Source organism: Gracilinanus agilis, chromosome X (genome assembly GCF_016433145.1).
Source record: "Gracilinanus agilis isolate LMUSP501 chromosome X, AgileGrace, whole genome shotgun sequence".
NCBI lineage: Eukaryota > Metazoa > Chordata > Mammalia > Didelphimorphia > Didelphidae > Gracilinanus > Gracilinanus agilis.
This window is the reverse complement of record NC_058136.1, coordinates 54,784,784-54,806,539: the sequence shown is the minus strand read 5'-3', so window position 1 is coordinate 54,806,539 and position 21,756 is coordinate 54,784,784. Positions and strand designations below refer to the sequence as shown.

General features: G+C 37.7%; 1 protein-coding gene across 1 annotated transcript in view; it reads left to right on the top strand.

Moving 5' to 3' along the window:
- The window catches only part of DOCK11 (dedicator of cytokinesis 11), a 180,273-nt gene that overhangs the window by 16,321 nt on the left and 142,196 nt on the right, over nt 1–21,756 (top strand). The window contains exons 8-9 of the mRNA XM_044682838.1: nt 20,411–20,545; nt 21,436–21,613. Coding sequence (XP_044538773.1) covers nt 20,411–20,545; nt 21,436–21,613 — 313 coding nt within the window. The remainder of the gene's footprint in view (nt 1–20,410; nt 20,546–21,435; nt 21,614–21,756) is intronic.

Sequence of the window (21,756 nt, the reverse complement as noted above, 5' to 3'; positions counted from 1 at the left end):
TAAGCTAACTGTATACTCTTCTAGAATCCTATTACAGTCATGGGTTCCATTCACCAGACTCAGTAATACCTTTTTAGGTCAAATTTGCCTTTCTGTGTTGCTATATTTACTTTACTTTGTTTCTTACCTATCCTTTGTATGTTTGATTATAGCTAACCAAGGCCACTGGTTTTTTTGCTCTTTTAGAGATGTTTATTTCCTGTAAATTCCTGAGCATCTTTGCTGCAATTATATTATTATTATNTATTATTACTAAAATCCTATTTCCATATTATTCATTTTTGTAATAGAGTGATCTTTTAAAACCAAACTCCCGTGGGCAGCTGGGTAGCTCAGTGGATTGAGAGCCAGGCCTAGAGATGGGAGGTCCTAGGTTCAAATCTGGCCTCAGACACTTCCCAGCTGTGTGACCCTGGGCAAGTCACTTGACCCCCATTGCCTACCCTTACCACTCTTCTGCCTTGGAACCAATACACAGTATTGACTCTAAGACAGAAGGTAAGGGTTTTTTTAAAAAAAAAACCCAAATCTCATACCCATTTAAACAAGTGATAAATCATATGTTTTCATCTGCATTCCTATTCCTTCCTATTCCAACAGTTCTTTCTCTGGAGATAGATAGCATTCTTTTTCATAAGTCCCTCAGAATTGTCCTGGATCATTGTATTGCTATTAGTAGCAAAGTCTATCACATTTGATTGTCCCACAATATTGCAGTTACTGTGTACGATGTTCTCCTGGTTCTGCTTATTTCACTCTACCTCAGTTCATGTAGGTCCTTCCAGTTCTTATGGAAATAATCCAGTTCATCTTTCTTTATAGCACAATAATATTCCATCACCATCACATACCACAATTTGTTCAGCTATTCCCTAGTCAAGGGACAACCACTTATTTTCCAATTTTTTGCCACCATAAAAAGTGAAGCTATAAATATTTTTGTACAAACAGAGCCTTTTCCATTTTTTATCTCTTTGGGATACAAACCTAGTAGTGGTATTACTGGATCAAAGAACATGCATTCTTTTAAAGCCCTTTGGGCATAATTCCAAATTGCCTTCCGGAATGGTTGGATCAGTTCACAACTCCACCAGCAATGCATTGGTGTCTCAATTTTAAGGGCCAAAGTTGTTTTGAGGAAAAAGGGAACTTTGATCTGTGGTGATCAGAGAAGGCTTCCTGGAGGGAGGAGTCTTAAAAAGAGGGTAGTGGATATAGTGGTAGAGTTTCTTCAAGGCAGAAGGAATAGTTTCATTCTGAACTGTCCATTAGCTCTCTATCTGTAGGTGGAGAGCATGCTTCATCATTGAATTTCAGATTAGTCATTGTGTCATTTAGAGTTCCTAAGTTTATAGTTGTTTGTCTTTACTTTATTGTCTAAATTGTTCTCCTGGAACTGTTCAATTGACTTTGCATCAGATCAGATAAGTCTCCCCAGGTTTCTTTAAAAGCATCCCTTTCATCATTTGTTTACTGCACAGTAGTATCCCATAACTTGTTTTTGAGATGTTCATAAAGTATTTTGCAGACCTTGAAGCCCTATAAAATTGATCACTTTTATTCTCCTCCAGCTGTTGACTAAATGCTCTGATCAGAGAAATTGTCAGTTCAGTAAAAGTTGCTGTTCTGTGCATTGGTGTCCTCTGAGAACCCCCTTCCCCTGCTGATTCAATTGACCCTTGAGATGCTGATAGCTTAAAGACTTGTCTCAGGCTTAGGTATAAGCTTTTGATCTCACTCTGACCTTAATCAGGTCAGGGGCTGATTAAATTCTAGCCCCAGGCTTAGGCTCAAGTTTTTGGTCTCACAGTGTACTTGATCCAATCAGGTATACCCTTGATTGTCCTGTCTTGGACTTCTGCCCTGAGCTTTAGGCAAAAAAATCAGTACTTAGTACTATCAGCCACCCCAAAGTGTGCACTATATCCTTATCCTAAGCCCACACTAGGATTCCCTGGGCTGGGACTATGGGTTTCTCCACAGGTTTGAAATTTCAAGGGGTTTGGTTTGGCTTGTACCACTCTTTTCCCAGACAGGATTTCAGGGTATGGATGCTGGCTTGGGCATAGTTTCAAACATACATTGCTACTGGAAAAATCATGGCTTTGACGATACAGACTAGCATTCTTTAAATGAATCTTCTGAGTAAAGTGAATCCCGTCTGTACTTTAGATTTATCTTCACAGTATCAAGTTGGGTTTTAAGATCTGATGAAACATGTGAGCTAAGTTAGCTCTGTATAGATATGCTTTATATACAGTTAATTCTTTTTTTAAAACCCTTACCTTTTGTCTTGGAGTCAATACTGTGTATTGGCTCCAAGGCAGAAGAGTGGTAAGGGCTAGGCAATGGGGGTTAAGTGACTTGCCCAGAGTCACACAGCTGGGAAGTATGAGGTTAGATTTGAACCCAGGACCTCCCATCTCTGGGCCTGGCTCTCAATCCACTGAGCTACCCAGCTGCCCCCTATACAGTTAATTCTTAATGATTCAGGGGTTGCACATGTTTAAAAATAGATTTATAAATTTTAATGATTTAAATGATGTGGAACATGCAATTTACAAATAATAATAAAATATATAATACTCTTTATTGTAAAATCCATAGAACCAATTGATTGTCACAGAATGTTTTTGTTGATTTCTGATGAACTTTTGATTCAACATTTGACAAATGGCATCACATCCCAGTTTATTATCATTAAATCTGATATGGAATTTGTTATTAAACTATTTCTCATGCTTGTATATCTTGTGCAAATTATATTCATTAAGTTGAAACTTCTTCAGTGTCAGGACTACTAAGTGCTATCTTGTTTCCTTTTTGCATGATTACAGAGATTGGAAAATGGTTTGAGTGTTCATTATTATCTGAAAATCCTGAAAATTGTTTAAAGCAATTTCATGTTTTAAAATTTAATTTAATGATATAATTTTCACCAATCTCCGTGGCAAAGTTAGTTTTTCATAAGGTCAAATAGAAAGTCCTAGTAAATAAGTCAGAATAATGCAAAATGCTTTCATTATTGGTTTTCTCCAATAAAAGATTAATGTTGAATTATATTTTCAAGTAACATTTTTAGGAAGATCATTTAATTTATTACTTTTATTAAATGAGATGTCTTTATACTTAGCTGAGTTAATCAAGTCTTCAACTTGAGGTTCATGCTTCCCAGTGCCAGTCTTTAAATTTTCCAAAGCTCTTATTTGATTATTTTTAAGTGTTTTCAGAATGTCTGTTGATATTGAAATGCCTTGCAGTTGAAAATAATGACAATTCTTCAAGAATGTTAATTATTACAGCAAAGTATTATAAGAAATTGATGGTAGCTAATATGTTTGCCAAACCAGTGTATGGAGAATAAGAAAAAGGCATCTAGAATGCAGGATATTCACATTGTACAGCAGAAAGCAGCTCTCCCTGCCCTTATTATATTTTAGTGGGGGAAAACAACACGTAAAGAGAGCTGAAAAGCAGTCCAGGGTGGAGGAAGGTACCTCTTTGGGGAATGGTGATGAAAGAAGTCTGAAGATTTAGAAGTGAGGTCTAGAAAAGAGCAAAGGAATGCACTGGCTGGCCTGGGCTCTTCCCTAAAATATAGATTCTGGGAAGGAACCAACCAGCCAGAGGAATGGGATGCAATGATAGAGGAATGTCCCAGAATAAGAAGGCTTCAGTAGTGAAGGAATCTTCCAGGATTAAAAGGCTGCTGGAGCATGGTGGAAAAAGTGTGGAGAGTTAGCAGCTTGGCCTGGAGAGGAATAGTTATGACCCTAGATATGAACATCTGCTACATTGAGTTCTTTCATAAAGTGATGTCCAGATCTTTGGCATGTGCCTATAATGTCCACCTGCATATACTTCTGCTTTTTCCTTCCTTTCCCTACTTGGTTATATTCCTCCTTGATTTCTCCCCTCCCCGTCTGTTCTCTGTGTTTCCATGTATTATCTGGGGCATACATCCACCCAGCAGATGCATGACTCACTTGAGCCACCAGAGTCCATATCCCTCACTTGTTCTTTGCCTAGACTAGACATCTGGGCCAAGTACAATGATGGGAGGTGGAGAGAGATTTTCCCCCTTTTGGGGGGGGGGAATGGTGGTGGAAAAAGAAGCATCAAAACCAAATCTTTTCCTTAAAGTGCTGAAGAATGGTAAAAGAAGGAACTTGGTGTACAAACTGTCAGGGTCAATGACCCTCATCTTTCCATTGTCCATGGAACCAAGTGATTAAGAGGTGTTTATTTTCAGTATGTATCAGCTCATTTTCATCCTTTGGTTCATCAACATACTATATTCTTTCATAGAATCTAAAGGGATGAAACTTGTGTAAGCTGAAGGGTTGTTTCCTGGGTTGTAGTTTTTAGTTCCCTCCTATATGTCTTTCACACTGTGACCTAGATAAATGCTAGTCATGTCACCAGCAAGTCTGTATTGAGTATAGGGTATCACACCCCAAACAAAGACATATGTATGGGGTATGATCCTGGCCTATAGGTTGCTTGCAGTCTAGTTGAGAAATTAAGCTATAGGTTCATAACAGAATAGCAAGTTCATTAATATAAAGTAGTTCTAAATAAGTAGTATTGAGTTGGCTATGCTTTTGACAGGATGATAAAAAGGAAGGGGTCCTTAGGAAGGTTGAGGGGGCATAGGAGAGCATGAGCAAAGGCTAGAAGGTAGAAATACTGCCTCAAAGTGTATTGGACAAAATAGATGAGCAGGAGATTACTTCTATGTGGTGATACTGGGAAGTGGAAGGGAGGATGGGCCAGATTGTGGAGAATCTTGGATGTCAAAGGATTCAGATTGCACTTTCTAGGTAGTAGGAAACTACTGAAGGATCTGGAAACAAATAGTCACTTTTTGAAAACCTTTACTCTCTTTGTAACAACTCTATGCAAGTGGAGTTAAGCAACTTACCCAGGGTCATAGAGGTAGATAGTGTCTGAGGCCATATTTTAACCCAGGTCTTCTTGACTCCAGGCCTGGTGTTCTACCCACTGTGTCCCTCAAGTAGTAACATTTGAAAGAGATATTAAAAAGATAGTATTAAATTCTAGACTTGAAGACAGGAAAGTCTGAGTTTGAATACACTTCTCTCACTGCTTGTATCACCACAAACAAGTCACCTATCTCTGATCCTCAGTTTCCTCATCTCTATAATGGGGATAATAACACCTGTAGTAGCTACCTCATAGGGTTGTTGTAAAGCTTAAATGACATAATGCATGTAAGGCACTTGAGAGAGAGAAGTGGGAAGAGGGGAAGGAAGGAGGAATGGAAATTATATATGTGTGTGTGTGTATTTGTGTGTGTTTACGCACACACAGACAAAAGGAAAAAAAACAGGCAACCTTGGTATTCATGCAGGATTGAAGAACCTGGGACCCTGGGGCTAGATATATGGATCTGGGACTCCTGGGGTACATCCTCAAATAAAAGGTGGGATGTGGAGAGTGATCTAGCAAAGGATACTTGGTGGGGGTAGTCAAATTGGTTGGAGGTAGGAATTAGTCAGTAGTTGGACTTTACCTCGAAAAAATTCCCTAGCCACCACATTTGATAATGTTATTTAAGAAGAACTTACAGTTTTAATGGGGCAGCTAGGTGGCAAAGTGGATAAAGTACCAGACCTGGAGACAGAAAGACCGAGTAAAAATACAGCCACTGACACTTAGTAGTTTATCTGGGAGAGCCATTTCACCCTGTTTGCCTCAGTTTTCTCATCTTTCAAATCAGCTGAAGAAGGAACTGGCAAACCACTCCAGTGTCTTTGCCAAAAAGTTCCCAAATGGAGGCACAAAGAGTTGGAAACAACTGAAATATCAGCTTCTGAGGGTAGGACTGAATAACAGTTGATAGCCCTGTAAAATGCTCTATTTGAGAAATGGATGACGTATCAAGTCACTCAACTTGAGGATAGATGTTAGAGAGTTTCATAGTAAAATGGAGACTTAATGACTGAGTGTAATTAATTGCCAAACTAGTTTTATGATAAGTCAATTCAATTCAACACACATTTATAAAGTGTCTGCTTTGTACCAAGTGCCATGTTAGGTTTTGGTAATAAAAAGACCAAAGTGGAAAACAATGTCTACTTTCAAAGAGCTTAGAATGTAATCAAGAGTTTGCTTCCTCATCATTTCTTTACCCTTGTTCCCCAAAAGTTCTTCTGTTGCTTCTCTCATGTGCTGGGAATCTGTATCCTTAAGATGCCTCAGTCATCTCCCAGAAGTAATGACATCTGAACACAGGAGTTGCAGTTCTGTCACCAGTCTGCATATCTACATCCTCATGTTCCGGCAAACACACTCAGAGCTTCCTATATTAAGTGGTCAAGATTCTACTTTGAGAATGTTGGACTGTTACCCAGGACTGCACTGATTACATTCTCCTCTTTCTCTTATCTTGTGAATCAGTTCAGCATCACATTGTCTTCCATACTTGGATTCATTCATTGTATCTTATCCTATCAAGAATCATGTCTTTCCAAAACCCAACTTTGGGATTACTCCCAGCATCACTTGCTGCTGAAGAGCTGAGGAAAAAAAATCAGAGAACTGGGCTGACTGGGTCTACTGCAAATGACATCATTTCAACCGGCCCTGTCTGTAGCAGGCAATCTTTTCACATTTCTCTAATGGATTCCGTATTTCACTCACCACAGTAGCTAAACCAAATCTTTTCATCCTTCCTCAAGCCTCCCATATTACTTCTTCCTTCCTTTCAGCTGAGGATCTATCCTCACAATTAATTGAAAATAGCCATTTATCAAGAACTCCCCCTACCTCCTCGTACTCGGATGTCTTCCCCTACTATCTTCTCCTCTAGTTATATCATATAACCATCCTGTTTCCAAAGGAAAACTCCTCTACTTGAACCCTTTATCTCATTCCTTCCTGTCTTCAGCAGTTTTCATGCACTATGACCTCTCCCTGTCTAGCAGCTGCTTCCTTTCTATCTTCAAATATGCTCGTGTCTCCCTCATCTCTAACAAAAAAAAGCAAATGCTTGCTTGATCTGGTCATCCTCGATTACTATAGTCCTGTATTCTTTATTCCCTTTCTCAGTTAAATTTGAAAGTCATCCATACTTAGTACTTCTCCCACTTGTCCTCTTATTTCTAAACCCTCTACAGTTTGGCTTCTGACCTCATCCTTTGACAGGAACTACTCTCCTCAAAATTACCAAAAGTGTTTTTGATGGCAAAATCTAAGAGTTTTTTCTCAGTCCTCATTCTCTGTAGCTTTGGGAATTGTCAGTCTCTCTTTTACTGGATACTCTGTCATCTTTAAGTTTTTGTGATCATCCCCTCTCCTGGTTCTTCTACCTGTAAGACCACTCTTCCCAGTCACCTCTACAGGATGTAGATGCAAGTTATGTGCTAACAATGGGGAGCTCTACAGGTCTTTATCTTTGCTCTTTTTCTTCGATACTTAAAAAATTTTTTAAACCTTATCTTCTGTCTTAGAATCAATACTGTGTATTAGTTTTCTAAGGCAGAAGAGTGGTAAAGGCTAGGCAATGGGGGTCAAACGACTTGTCCAGAGTCACACAGCTAGGAAGTGTCTGAGGCCAAATTTGAACTCAGGACCTCCCTTCTCTAGATCTGGCTCTCTTAGTCCACTGAGCCACCCAGCTTTCCCCTTGATACTTTTTTATTTGGTGACATCACAGGCTCCTTTAGGTTTAATTATTATCCTACACAGATGGTTCCAAGATCTCTATACCTACCCGTAACCTCTCTCTCCTGAGCTCTAGTCCTCACATGCTCACCTGCTTTTTGGCCAGCTCAGATCAGTCGTCTCCTAGTCAACTCAAATTCAACATGTCCTTATCTTTTTTCCTACTACTGCTAAAGGCATCACCATACTTTAGTTCTTTGGCCTTTAATCCTCATACTCACCCCACATATCCATTCTGTTGCCAAGTCTTGCTTTATACTTTTATATCTCCCCAGTACATCCCTTTATCTCCTCTCTCACAGCTACCTGTCTGGTGCAGGACCTCATTACCTCATGCCTGGATCATTGGAATAATCTTCTGGTTGGTCTTTCTTCAAAAGTCTCCCTTTCCAATCTGTCGTCCACCCAGCTGCCCAAGTGATTTATCTTCTCTTCCATAAACTCCTGTGGCTCTCTCTTACCTTCAGGATCAGCTGTAAAATCTTATTTGGCATTTAATGCCCATAACATTTGGCCCCTTCCTATCTTTACAGTTTTCCTTTACTTGATCTTTATGCACTCTGACCCAGCAAAACTAGCTATCCTACTGTTCTTTGTACATAACACCCCATTGCTCATCTCTTCACTAATTGTCCTCCATACCTAGAATGCTCTCCCTCCTCACCTTTGCCTCCTGGTTTCTCTAGGCCCCTTCAGTACTCAGCTCCAATTCTCCCATCTACATTTCCTGGTCATGATCCATTCTTCCTCTCCAATCCCTCCTAGTCCCCAACTAGTGCTTTCCCTCTGAGATTGCATTTTACCTACACCATATATGTATGTATGTGTGTGTGTGTGTGTGAATATTTATCTTGAATGTACATGTTGTTCCCCTGTTGTTTTTCCTGCTAGAATTTGAGCTTCTTGAGGGCAGGGATCTTGTTTTTGCCTTTTTTATTATCTTCAGGGTTTAGCATATTGAATGGCAAATAGAAGGTATTTAATAAATGCTTATTAACTGACTGACATGATTTTCTATTTCATAGTCCACTCTTTCAGAAAGGAATGGTTGAAATTTCACAGTACATCCCCTAAGCAAAGCAGATAGTCTGTCTTCCAATCATAGGCCTTTGTACCAGTTGATCTCAGTTCTTAGGACTTGTTCCTCCCCTTTACCTCTCATGCCTCTTCCCTACACATCTTGATTTATTCTCCAGAGAGAGATATAATATTATCACTGTGCCAGAAATATCTCATTAACTTTCTGTAGTTGCAAAAGGTCATCACTATTATCTACAACAGCTAAAGAATAACATTTTGAAGACACAAAGAACAGTTTTGGTGAGTAGAAAAAGGTGTTTTTTTTCTTTTTTAAAAAGAGATGAATGTGGCCACCCAGGAAACTTATCAACCAACTTCGATTTGAAAAAGGCATGAAGAAAAGAAAAGATCATCCTCAGAATGAGCTTAGGCTGGTGGAGGAAGCAAGGATAATAAATATAAATTGACATTTGTTATGGGGAAAAGGAGAGTACTAAAGAAGGGACAGGATTGCTTCTAGAGGCGGAAGGGATGATGATGATGATGACGACGACGACGACGACCCGATGACGACGACTACGACAACAACAACAACAGTGATGACCAATGACAGAGAGAAGGCTGAACCGTGTGCTGGAAAGAACAAAATAGCTAATAGGGAGTACAAATCCAAGTAGGGAGATAGGACCCAGCTGCCCCCGATGAAGCTATTTATAGCACCTACTGTGTACCAGGTACAATGTAGAGTGCTTTATAAATATTATCTCATTTGATCCTCACAATAACCCTGGGAGGTAGGTGCTATTATGATCCCCATTTTATAGTTGAGGAAACTTTCTTAGAAGTGAAGTGACTTGCCCAGGGTCACACAGCAAGGAAGTGTCTGAGGCTGCATTTGAACCTACTGACTTTAAGCCTGAAGCTCTATCCACTGTACCATTTTACTGCCCTTGCTCTAGGGCAAGATGAAAGAACTGGGAGATATGAGATCAAGTCACTGTCAGGGATCTTTGAACACTCACATGTTAGTGAATTGCTCTTCTTAAATTCTTTCTGCAGGAATGTTCTTTCCAGTCATCTAGGTGCAAGCTCTGCCTTTCTGTCTCATTGTGCTGAAACCTTTCTTAACATGTTTTCTCTCTCTTTTCTAGAGACATAGTCAGTGGTGGTTTGTTAACTTTGGATATTTCTTTCTGGAGATTTCTCCTCAAATTTTTTCCTGCACAAATCCATGTTGCAGTCAGATGAACAGACGTTTTTGTTTTTTTCATTATGGAAAATGAGAATAAATTCATTAGGTTGACTACAGATCTTGTTTAGGGGACTCTGCACCTTTCATAGTTGGATGGAATCAGTGCCATGTTATCTTTAAATAAGCATCTGGAGAACTTTATTCCCCTCTTCCCCACCCCCCAAATAATTTGATCCTCAAACAATCGGAGGAAGTGAAGTGCTCTTGTTATCTCTGTTTTTTCTGACCCTGAGAGGTTACATGATTTGCCCAAGTTCACACAGCTAATTAAGTATCTGTGGCAAGATCTGAACTCCAATCTTCCTGACTCCATGTCTAGTGCTCTATCTACTACACCATATTGCCTTCCTAGTAGTTATCATTATCCTCCTAGCTACCTTATGTTAATATTTTTGGCAATAATAAAGCTTAAGATTTTTTTCCAAGCATTCATTGTCCTCCCCTCTTTTAGCTACCTTGAAATTGAAGCCCTCAAAATGCCCTCCAAATTGTATCTACTCTGATGCAGACACTCTTTGTGTCCTTGGATTGTCTAGTCCTGTTTTTCTTTCCACGAAGTTAGTTACATAAATTGACAATTCTACTTTGAGGATACTATTGCCCATTTCCTGCCTTTCCTTAGTGTTATATTCACCTGAGGAGCAAAGGAAAGGAGAAGAAAGGGAACGAACATTTGTTAAGCACGTACATTATGCCAGGCACTGTGCCAAGTGCTCTACAAGTATGATCTCATTTGGTCCTCACAGCAACCCTGGGAGGGGGAGGGCAGGTACTGTTAAGATCTCTAATTTACAGATGAGGAAACTGGAGGCAGACAATAGTTAAAGTAATTGCCCAGGGACACATACGAAGTATCTGAGGCCAAATTTGAATGCATATCTTCCTGACCCCAAGGTCTCATACTCAGTCAATTGTACTATCCAGATGCTTCTAAGAACAATATGTCATTCTTGTTACAGTTCCAGAAAGGACTGTTTGGTTGAAATATTTTGGCACTTCCCCCAACATGAGCGAATCCACTGACCCTGACTTCAAACATGTCCTTTACCTGGGCCAAGCTTAGAACTTGGGGCTTCCATGTCTTCCTCTCTTCCATGTCTTTCTATGGCTGGCCTACATCATCCATACCTACATGGCCTTAGCAATATTGTCTGGTTCATTTTTTGAGTGAGATTGGTGGAGGATGGCAGATAATGGGAATTCTTGTCTTTGTTTATCACTGAGATATTATTTTCCCAAAACACTGAAACAGAAGCAATAGATAGAAATGGATTTGGGAGGCCAAAATATTTTATTATTTTATTTAAGAAAAATGAGAGCCAAGATAGTGGCTTAATTAGCAGTAAAAGCTGGAATTGCCCCGAGAATCCTCTCAAACTAACCTTTAAATAGTACCTCAAAATGACTGGAGTCACAGAACCAACAAGGAGATGGAGTGCTCTTCAGTGGGAAATAACTTGAAAGGTAGGAAAAGAGAGCCTATTTTCATGGGATAAAGGGGAGCCAGAAGTAAAACTGCATACAAAAAAGTGTAGACCCCCCCCAGGTTCCAAACCTTAAAACAAGCTAACTTCAAGATCCCAGGACCCTGCCTAAGCCAATAGCAGAGCACCCCATACCCACCCCTTGAAGTCCCAAGCCCTGGCACCAGCCTGCAGGGACGCCCTGAAGTCCATAGTGCTTGCCTTTTCAAGCCTGTTGTGAAACTCCTAGCTCCAGGGCAAAGTAGCTCATAGTAGTGAGTCCTGTAAGCCATCAGCAGAGTAGACAGAATCAGAAATTTTCAGAACTCCCAATCAATAGGCAAAAAAGGCTGCGGAAATGAGAAAATAGCAAGAGAAATACCTAACTATAGAAAGTTTCTATGGAGACAAAGAAGAACAAGGCACTGATTCAGTAGGGGACAGTGAGAAAGCAATCACATGCAAAACTTCAGAGAAAAATAAGAATTGGTCTCAGGTGCTGGAAGAGCTCAAAAAGGAATTCAAAAATCAAATAAGAGAAGTGGAAGAAAAATGGGACAAAGAAATGAAACTAATGCAAGAAGAAAATATCAGCTTAAAAAGCAAAACTGATCAGTTGGGGAAAGAGGCACAAAAATCCAACAAAGAAAAGAGTTTCTTTAAAAACAGAATTGACCTTTTGGAAAAAAGTGGTAAAAAATACAATGAAGAAAAGAGTTCTATGAAAAGTAGCATAGACCAAATGGAAAAGGAGGATCAAAAAGGTCATATAAGAAAATCAATCCTTAAAAATTAGAATTGAGCAATTAGAAGCTAATGACTTCATGAGATGTCAATAAAAATAAAACAAAATGAAAAAATAGAAGAAAATAAGAAATATTGAAAATAAGAAATATCTCATTGAAAAAACAACTGACCTTGAAAATAGATCCAGGAGAGACAATCTAAGAATTACTGAAAGTCATGATAAAAAGGCTAGAAATCATATTACAAGAAATTGTCAAAGAAAACTCCCTCAATGTCCTTAAACAAGAGAATAAAATAGAATTTGAAAAAACCACAGATCATTTCCTGCTATAAATCCCCAATGATAACTCCCAGGAATATTATAGCCAAGTTCAAGAATTCCTGGGCCAAAGAGAAAATACTGTAAACAACCAGAAAGAAACATTTTAAATAACATGGAGTCCCAGACAGGATTGCACAGGATCTGGCAGCTTCTGCATTGAAGGACAGAAGGCTTGAAATATGATATTCCAGAAGGCAGGGGAACTAGATTTACAACCAACAATCATCTACCCATAAAAACTGACTATATTCATTCTGGGGGTGGGGGGAAGATCATTTAACAAAGTAGATTATTTCCAAGAATTCCTGAAGAAAAGACCCTACCTAAACAGAAAATATGATCCAAATACAAAATTCAAGAGAAGCATAAAAATATAAGAAAGAGAAAAAATTTAAGGGACTCATATTCCTACATGGAAAGATGATATTTGTAATTTACAATTTTTATCATTATCATAGTAGTTAGAAGTGTGCATAGACAAAGGGGATGGTAGTAAGCTGTTTAGGATTATATACAAAAAAATCAAGGGATTAAAAAAGAGGATTGTACTGAGAGAAAAGAGAAGAGAGAGGTAAAAATTACATGAAGAGTCATAGGGGTAAAATATAACAGTAAAATATAAAAATATAAAATAAGCCAGACTTATTGGGGTATAGAATCTTATCTTACCCTATAAAGAAGTAGAAGGGAAACAAGAAAGGAGGTGGTGAGGAGGGGAGTAATAAGAGGGAGGAGGAATGGGGGAGTGATTAAAAGACCCAAAAGAGAAGTAGGAAGGGAATAAGAAGGATGGTGGTGGGAAAGGGAGCAATATAAGGGAGGGGGAATGGGGGAATGATTAAAAGCAAAACACTTGTGTAGAGGGACAAAATGAAAGGAGAATGGGCAGGATTAAAAAGGGAAAACAAGATGGAGGGGAATACACAGATAGTAATCATAATTGTAAAGGTGTAAATGGGATGAACTCATTTATAAAACAGAAGCAGGTAGCAGAGTAGATTAAAAACCAGAATCTTACCATATGTGGTTTATAAGAAACACATTTGAGGCAGGTAGACGCACGGAGTAAAAATAAGGAAATTTGGCAGAATCTATTGGGCTTCAGCTGAGATAAAAAAGCAAGAATAGCAATCATGATCTCAGACAAAGCTAAAGCAAAAATAGATCTGATTAAAAAGGATAAGAATGGTAATTACATCTTGATAAAATGTAGTATAGACAATGAAGTAATATCCATACTTAACGTATGTGCACCAAATGGTATTTTTAATGAAGAAACTAAAGGAGGTTAAGTAAGAAAAAGATAGTAAAATTGTACTAATGGGGAACCTTAACCTTCCCCTCTCAGAACTAGATAAATCTAACAAATAAACAAGAAAGAAGTAAAGGAAGTGAATGAAATTTTAGAAAAGTTACATTTAATAGATATCAGGATAATGTGAATGGGGATAGAAAGGAACATACCTTCTTTTCAGCAGTACATGGTATATATACAAAAATTGACCATGTAGTAGTTCATAAAACTTGACAACCAAATTCAGAAAAGCAGAAATAATAAATTCAACTTTTCTAGATCATAATGCAACAAAAATTGTAATTAATAAGGGTTCATGGAAATATAAATTAATTGGAAACTAATTCTTCAGAAGGGTTGGGTCAAAACAGAGAAACATCACTGATTTCATTAAGAGAATGAAAATGAGGAGACAACATCAAAATTTATAGGATGCAGCCAAAGCAGTACTTGGGGGAAATTTTATATCCATGAATAACTTATATTAATAAAATAGAGAAAAAGCAGAACAATGAAATGGGCATGCAACTAAAAAAATAGAAAAAGAACAAATTAAAATCCACAATTAAAAACTAAATTGGAAATCTTAAAAATCAAAGGAGAAATTTATAAAATTTAAAGTAAAAGAACCGTTAAACAAATAAATGACTAGGAGTTGGTTCTATGGGAAAAAAACAAATAAAATAGAGCATTGATTACTTTGATTTATAAAAGGAAAGAAGAGAATCAAATTACCAGTATCAAAAATGAAGGTGAAGTCTCTCCTCCAATGAAGAAATTAAATGAATCATTAGGAGCTTTTTTGCCCAGTTATATTACAAATCAATCTTATAATCTACAGGAAATGGATGTATAACTACAAAAATATAAATTGCCCAGATTCACAAAAGAGGAAATAAAATACTTAAATAATCCCATCTCAGAAAAAGAAACTGAACAAGCCATCAATGAACTCCCTAAGAAAAAAATTCCCAGGGCCAGATAGATATACAGGTGAGTCCAATTAAACATTTAAAGAACAATCCTGCTACTATAGAAACTATTTGGCAAAATAAGCAAAGGAGTCCTACCAAATTCTTTTTATGGCACAAATATAGTGCTGGTAGCTAAGCCAGAAAGACCAAAAACAGAAAAAGAAAACTGCAGACCAATGTCCTTAATGAGTATTGATGTAAAAATCTTAAATAAAATACTAGCAAAGAGACTACAGCAATATTTCACAGGTATTATTTACTACGACCAGGTGGAATTTATACCAGGAATGTAAGGATGGTTTAATATTAGGGAAACTATCAGCATAGTTGACTATATCAATAACCAAACTAACAGAAATCACATGATTATCTCAATAGATTCAGAAAAAGCCTTCAACAAAATACAAAACCCATTCCTAATTAAAAACTCTAGGAAGCATAGAAATAAAATGACCTTTTCTTAAAATAATGAGTAGTATCTATCTACAACCATCAGCTATTATCATTTGCAATGGAGATGAATTAGAAGCCTTCTCAATAAGATAGGGAGTGAACAAGAATACCCATTATCACCATTATTATTTAATATTCCACTAGAAATGCTGGCTTTAACAATAAACGAAAAAGAAATTAAAGGAGTTAAAATAGGCAATGAAGAGACAAAATGATCACTCTTTGAGGATGATATGATGGTATATGATGATATGGGACAATTCTGAGAGACTTATGACAAAGAATGCTGTCTACCTCCAGAGAAAGAACTATTGGAGTTGGAATGCAGATCAAACAAAGAATACAATTTTTCTTTTAACTTTATTGAGGATTTTGTTGATTTATATGAATATTTTCTTATAGAAATGAACAATATGGAGATAGGTTTTATAGGCTAATACATGTATAACTCAGATTGAATTGCTTACCATCTCTGGGAGGGGGAAGGGAAGAGAGAGAAGGAGATAATTTCGATCATCTAACTTAGGAAAACTTATGTGGAAATTTATTATTACATTTAATTTTTTAAAAAATGAGGATTAATGAAATGCAAATTAAAACAACTCTGAGGTACCATCTCACACCTATAAGATTACCTCATATGGCAGTAAAGGAAAATGATAATGTTAGAGGGATGTGGCAAAATTGGGGCACCAATGCATGCTGGTGGAGTTGTGAATTGATCCAACCATTCTGTAGGGCAATTTGGAATTATGCCCAAAGGACTGTAAAGGAATGCATACCTTTTGATCCAGTAATAGCACCACTGGGCTTGTATTCCAAAGAGATAAAAACAATGGAAAAGGACCTGTTTGTACAAAAATATTTATAGCTCTTCTTTTTGTTGTAGCAAAGAATTAGAAACTAAAGGGATGTCCCTCAATTGGGGAATGGTTGAACAAATTGTGGTATATGCTGATGGAATACTGTTATGTTATAAGGAATGATGAACAGAATGATTTCAGAAAGATCTGGAAAGACCCATATGGACTGAGGTAGAGTGAAATAAGCAGAACCAGGATAACATTATACACAGTAACTGCAATATTCTGTAATGATCAAACGTGGTAGACTTTGCTGCTAGTAGCAATACAATGATCCAGGATATTTCTGAGGACTTATGAAAAAGAATCCTAACTACCTCCAGAGAAAGGAACTGTTGAAGTAGAAATGTAGATGAAAACACATGATTTATCACTTGTTTATTTGGTCATATGTTTTGGTTTTATAAGATTATTTGCTCATAAAAATAAATTAAGTGTAAATAAAAAATAAAATTTAAATTTAAAAAAGTTTTATTATGAAAAAATAAATAAAAGTCATAAAAAAGAAACATACTCTTTATTCAACTTAACACAATGAAAAATATTCAGTGAAGAAAATAGGTACAAAATATATAGGCCTAAATGGAGACTTAAGTAACTTCCTGAATAATGAGTGAATTAAAGAACAAATAATAGAAGCTATAATTACTTTGACCAAAATGATAAAAAAAATAAAACTTATTAAAATATACTTGTATGTTTCATCTAAAACAATCCAAGGAAGAAAATTTCTGTTTTTGATATCACCAAAGAGATATGAACTAAACATACAGTTAAAAAGACTAGAACATGAACCAACTAGCAATCCTAAAACAAGTATCAAAGAAGAAACCTTAAGAACTAGAAAGAATCAGATCATTTGAAAAGGACTGAGTATTTGAAGAGATCGATAAGCTCCTGTAGGATGAAGGAAAACCAACAGGCCTTTCTTTCACCTCTCTTTGGACCTAGTCATTAGATGTCACTCTGATTTCAGTTCTTATTGGTTTGTTTTTGTAAACCTAAGTGATCTTTGGCTCCGTCCGTTTGGTGTGGAATAAAATATGGAATATTATGTTATGAAAAATCCAATCCCTGTGGCCCTCACATGAAAAGCAGCATATACATTCATCATCACTCCTTCATATGGACATCATTTACATAACTGGTCTTGTTACCAAAATTGAAAGAAAGCGAAGTAACCCTCTACCTTCAGTATCAGCCTCATAGACACCTCAATAAACATTTGCCAGTCTCTATCCTTACTTCTCCTTTCCTTTCTTGTCAAAGGACAGAGAGCCCTTTTTCTTTGAGAGAAAGCTTAAAAGCTGTCCACTAGACATAAGACCAAAATAACAGCCACATTGAGTGAGCAGCACTTCCAGGTGCCATTACACTACTCTGTTGCAAGAAATGATTTCTTCTAATTTCAACGCTTTAGTTTCTGCTGTAAGAATGATGTGCTTTGCTAATTGGAAGTGGTAATTGCTGCTGCTGCTAAATGTGCTTTTAGTTGTGAAGCAGTGATGTGAGGAGAACACTAAGCAGAGTCTTCACTTGATCCTGATTCTCAGAATGTTTTACTTCTGCTTTCCCTTTCTTTGTTGTTAGCCTCTTGCAAATAGTATGACTTTTGTAGATTCTCTAGAATTCAGGCTTAGATTTTTATCACAATCATTTATCCTACTCATTAGTAACATTGGCTTTAAGAATTAGTCTTAGGGCAGCTGGGTAGCTCAGTGGAGTGAGAGTCAGGCCTAGAGACAGGAGGTCCTGGGTTCAAACCCGGCCTCAGACACTTCCCAGCTGTGTGACCCTGGGCAAGTCACTTGACCCCCATTGCCCACCCTTACCACTCTTCCACCTATAAGACAATACACCAAAAATTAAGGGTTAAAAAAAAAAGAATCAGTCTTAGCTTTGTTCATCATGTCTTTTCACTGTCTTTTAAAACTTTCAGATATGCAGATGGCATAAATTGAGCCAATATTACCACTAGGCCTATGCTCCAAAGAGATAAAAGAAAGAGGAAGAGTACCCCCATATGGACAAAAATGTTGATAGCAGTTTTTCCCCTGTGGTGGCAAAGAATTAGAAACTGAGGTTGTGGTACTTATCATTTGGAGAATGGCTGAACAAATTATGAACTATAAATGAACTTTAAGAAATGATGAAGGGGATAGTTTCTCAGAAGCCTGTGAAACCTAAGTTAAGTGAGCAGAGTCACAAGAACGGTTTATGTAATAACAACTACATTGTAAAGACAGACAACTTTGAAAGATTTAGAAAGTCTGACTAACACAGTGACCAACTATGATTCCAGAGGCCTCATGATTATACATGATAACCATCTCTTTTTTTTTAAACCCTTAACTTCTGTGTATTGGTTCCTTGGTGGAAGATTGGTAAGGGCTAGGCAATGGGGGGGGGGTCAAGTGACTTGCCCAGGGTCACGCAGCTGGGAAGTGTCTGAGGCTGGATTTGAACCTAGGACCTCCCGTCTCTAATCCTGACTCTCAATCCACTGAGCTACCCAGTTGCCCCATGATAACCATCTCTTGATAGAAAGGTGAAGGACTTAGGGTACAGATTGAGGTACATTTTTTGGACATTACCAAGATGGGAATTTGTGGGGTTTTTTTTACTATATATATTTGTAACTAGAGTTTTGTTGTTGTTTTTTTTGGCTTTCTCAGTGGGAGTGGGGCACTCTCCAAGTAGAGAGAGTGAAAGGGAATTGATTCAGACTTGAAAATAAAAGAAAATTGATTTAAAAAAAGAAAAAATGCTATTTAACATTTTGGATAAATGCGAGTGAGGATCCAAAAAAGAGCTAACATGCTTGAATAATTGGAAAAATCTAATGAGCTGAAATTTTGTAAAGCAATTTAAGTCTTATACTTCACTTTTGAAAAAAATCAACCCCGAAAGTATAGGATGAGACAGGTATGTCTAGACAGCAGTTTATATGAAAAGATATAGTGGCCAGTTGAATCACTAGTGTGATGTGGCAGCCAAAAGTGGCATAGAATCTAGAACAAGAGTTCTAGGTTATAAGTACACTGTCCTCTTTCTCTGACTTCCTCAGACTACATTTCAAGGATTGTTCAGATCCAGGCATCACATCAAAAAAAACCCATGCTGATAAATTAGAACCCACCAAGAGGAGGATAATGAGGTTTGCAAAAGACTTCAAGCTAAGAAACCAGCATGATGTCAATGTTATATTTAGAGTAAGGTAAACCTGGGTTTGCATCCAACCCCGGATATGTGACTATGAATGTGCACGGTGCTTTACTTCTATGTACCTCGGTTTCTCCACTTGTAAAATAACCATTTCTATATTCTGTACTTTATGGACTTGTTCTGAGCCTTAAATGAGATCATCCAGTTAAGCCAGGCACTTCAGGTTCCGACAGAAAAACAAAATGCTCCAATTGTCCTTGCCCTAAAGGAACTTACATTTTGCTGGGAGGAAATGGCATGTAGGAGTACATGAAAATATATTCAGAGTAAATACAAAATCATTTTAGGGTGAGGTGCACTAGAGGAAGCGGGAAAGCCTCCTTGTATGATTTGGGTTCCTGAGCTATGCTTTGATGGATTATGAGGCCATTGATGACTTAAGAGTGGTGCTGAGTAAGGACTCGGAATGAGGACAGGCGTACCAGGTGCTGTGGAAGTAGAATTGACCTAATATTGAAGGGCGATGGAGAGAGAAGAGTAAAGGATTACTCCAAAGTTACCTGGATATTGGTGACTGGATGAATGGTGACACCTTTGACAGAAATAGGAGAGTTAGCCAAGGTGGAGAATTTGGGTTGAAAGAGAATGAGTTCTGTTTGGAGCATGTCGAGTATATAAAGTTTTTTGCAAACTTCAAAGTTTATAAAATAGGAGTTATTATGGTCATTATAATTTGGACTATCATTAAGTACCCACAGAATGCTATACCTAGTAAAACTATGGAAGTAAGAAAAGCTAGAGGTTCCCATTGCTCCAGTGACAGCCAAGAAGCCATCTCTTGGCTGCTGCTTCTTATACCCCTACCAAAGAATAGGATATCTGTGAATGAAAAAAACCCAAACCCACATGGGAATGCGTGCTCTGGGATTGGGAAGAATCAAGTTCATTTCTTTTCAGGTGTTTGCTTAGCTGTGGGCAAATTACTTGACCTCACTGTCTCTGTCTTTAAAAAGGAGATAATTATAATCCTGTTAACCATCCAGGTATGTCTGTAGATTGTTGAGATAAGTAATATCTGAAAACCTTTTCAGATTCTCAGATCAAAGGAATGTTCCAGATACAGGGTTTCTGGGACTAATGTATTATTGGTCCTCTTCTCTTTTTGCAGGTATTCAAGAGAAGGTATTTTTACTTAACTCACCTTCCTGATGGTTCATATATTCTAAATTCCTATAAAGATGAAAAGAATTCAAAGGAATCTAAAGGTTCCATCTACCTGGATGCTTGCATTGATGTTGTTCAGGTAGGTATGGGATCATAGGAAATCTTTACAACATAGAAACTGGGACAGGTTGGGGGAGTAGCAATGGCAAGAGTGCTATGAGTTTGGAACAAAAAGAACCATTTTCAGATTCAAGCTCTGTTAAACTATGTGATCTCAGGCAAAGCCCTTTACCCCTTTCAGCCTTGCCTTTTCTGTAAAATAGAATTTAGATTAGATAATCTCTAATGGCATGACTGGTCATGCTTGACAGACAAGAGGAGTCAGACTCCTTCCAGTGAACATATGTGTTGTCTTCTAGTGTGCCATCTAATATTCGAGTTTATAAGATTAATTTGAGGAGAAATTTTGTGATGAGATTAAACTTTAGGTTCAGAGCCAAGGGTAAGACTTCAGAGGTGATCTGATCCAAATGAGGAAATTGAGGCTTAGAGGATGGCAGTGACTTGCCCAAGGTCACAGAGTTTATATTGAAAAGCAATGCATTAAAGCTGTCTCCTAATTTAGGCCTCTTGCCACTGCCCCACACTGCTTCCACATTTGAGCTGGGCCACTTTTAGGTTTCTTGTTCAGCATTACCTTAGAAAATTCAACAATTATGCAAGTAAAATCAAGAAAGGCATTTGTTTATTGTAGACCAGTAGTCTCTTCTTGCTCTAAAATGGGACATTGTCCAAGAAGTTAAGTGTCTTCTTCCTTTATTCCAAGAGTATTTATTGAGCACTTCTTCTGGGTTTATCACTGTGCGAGGTGCTGAGACAGGTGACCAGTAAATATAAGAGCATGGGCTTTAACCTCAATAAACTTTCATTCTAGCTGGGAGATGTGTTCATCAAGCAAAGACACAAATAATTACATACTCAAGAAAGCCACTCTGCTAACTGGTTGTGTATCTTGTTTTTAACTATTAGTGTCCCAAAATGCGGCGTCATGCCTTCGAGCTGAAGATGTTAGATAAGTATAGCCATTATCTGGCAGCAGAAACTGAGCAGGACATGGAGGAATGGCTTACAACACTAAGAAAAATTATTCAGATCAATACAGACAGCTCGGGGCAGGAGAAGAAAGAGTCGGTGGAGTCTATACAAGGTTGGCCTTTTTGAGTGATCCATTGTCGAGGTCATGTCCTCTCTGAGCATTTGAAATGTCCTTTCTTCTGGATAAACACACCACATATTGACCCTTTCCTTAGTCAAAGATGATTATAGAGGTTGAAGGATTAAAAAAGAAAT